Below are 1,555 nucleotides of genomic sequence, written 5' to 3'. Positions count from 1 at the left end.
TAATAGCAGAAAGGCCAAGGTCAGTTAAGATTGAGTTCGCGTGGCGAACGAGCTCAAGAGGCATAGCCGCGAGCCACCCGAGCGCAACAAAATTGCGAGCCCTATCCCCTGATGTCAAAGAGACGGATAGCGCCAGCGCACCATTCTTCCGAAATAGTTGATCGCAGACACGGCATGCAAGTTCAGGCACCGCTTCTGCTCCCAGGGCTTCTTTAGCCGCCTCAAGGCAGGAGTCTATTTCACAAGCATTATTTGCACCTGAAAAACATTCAGCCACGTGCTGGAGACGCGCACTATGCAAAGGCGCGCTGTAAAAGGCCGCAAGTTGGATCGTTGCTGGGCTTGTTGATAGCTGCACAGCATACCTAGCTAGCCACTGGTCGCACAACGCGTCATGTCCTAGTATACTTCTTCCTGTTCCAGCTACACGTCGCCAGATACATGCTAGAGTAGCCTTGACACGGCAGATCAATGCAAACTCTGCGGACCCATCATCTTCGGTTGGATGTAAGAGGAACTCTGGAATACTCGCTGCGCCATGCGCTGCCAATCTCGCAGAAAGCGTCTGAAGCGTCGTCCCAGGCAGCGCATTTAGTTCCGCAAGTGCTGATTCCTCTGGTCTAAGTGGCAGTCGATTGGGAAGCGAATGCTTATGCAAACTTGCGGTGTCGACTGTGGTACTGGCTTCAGCGCACTTAATCCTAGCCCACCCATTATCTTCCCAAGATGCCTGAGGTCGTGCGCGTGCAAAGGCGGCCACATCACCGCCGAATATAGCATGAATTGCGGCTTCATACAAGCAAGCCTCTGCAGTTGCAACCACCGATGCCTGCAGAGTGTCTGCAAGTGCATGCGCTTCCATATCGCAACGCCCTTGGGCTAGTACCGCATACCAGACCTAGACGCGCGAGGGATAACTACCTCTCGCCCGGGTCAGTGGTCTGGACGCCGCAAATGAGACCACATCTTTCATCGCCTTTCGGGTGGCATCATCCTGTAGCCGCTCACCGATTTCGAGAGCCTTTCGACACCGTTGCCTGCAGCAGTGACGCCAAAGTTGTACTTGTCGATTGCCAAGCTGTGGAGATGTGCAAGACTTTCCACTGTCCCAGGGGTCTCCACCACGTAGCACCACTGCGCGCCACAAACCCTCTGGTACTCTGAAGTTCTGCGATGCTGCATCCTCGGTATGGCCCGCCCGAACGTTTAGGTACCTATCTCGTGATCTTGGTCAAAGCTACAGCATTTTTGCAGATGAAGACACTGTAAACTTGCATCGACCTGACACGCGCACGCTCGTCCTCGGCCTCTGCGCGCACCTGCACGCTCGCCTACATGGGAACCTCACACTTTGGCAAATACATTGTAACACTGGAGTGCGTACTGCAGTAAGACAGGTATCTGGTGTCAATGCCAAGGCCCGAGACACGACGCCCTCAACGCAGTCACTATCGATGTTCACAGCGCTGCGGTGAGTTGAATGCTCAAAGTACTCCACATTCTCCTCCGCCGTCGCCTCCAGCCAGGATAGCACGCACTGCCATCGCCTGAAGTT

At 54.5% G+C, this 1,555-nt stretch overlaps 1 protein-coding gene across 1 annotated transcript; it reads right to left on the bottom strand.

The window, feature by feature from the left end:
* Positions 1–49: 49 nt before the first annotated feature.
* AURANDRAFT_68730 (hypothetical protein) lies at positions 50–1,182 on the bottom strand (the record flags this gene model as incomplete). Its single annotated transcript, XM_009044452.1, has 5 exons — positions 50–258; positions 295–365; positions 387–620; positions 711–898; positions 1,009–1,182. Coding segments are annotated over 5 exons (876 nt in total), but the record flags the coding sequence as incomplete, so codon positions are not given.
* Between the last annotated feature and the right edge of the window lie 373 nt (positions 1,183–1,555).

Source organism: Aureococcus anophagefferens, assembly GCF_000186865.1.
Source record: "Aureococcus anophagefferens unplaced genomic scaffold AURANscaffold_329, whole genome shotgun sequence".
In the NCBI taxonomy this organism is placed as follows: domain Eukaryota; class Pelagophyceae; order Pelagomonadales; family Pelagomonadaceae; genus Aureococcus; species Aureococcus anophagefferens.
The sequence above is the reverse complement of the archived record's forward strand: the minus strand, read 5'-3'. Positions and strand labels throughout refer to the sequence as shown.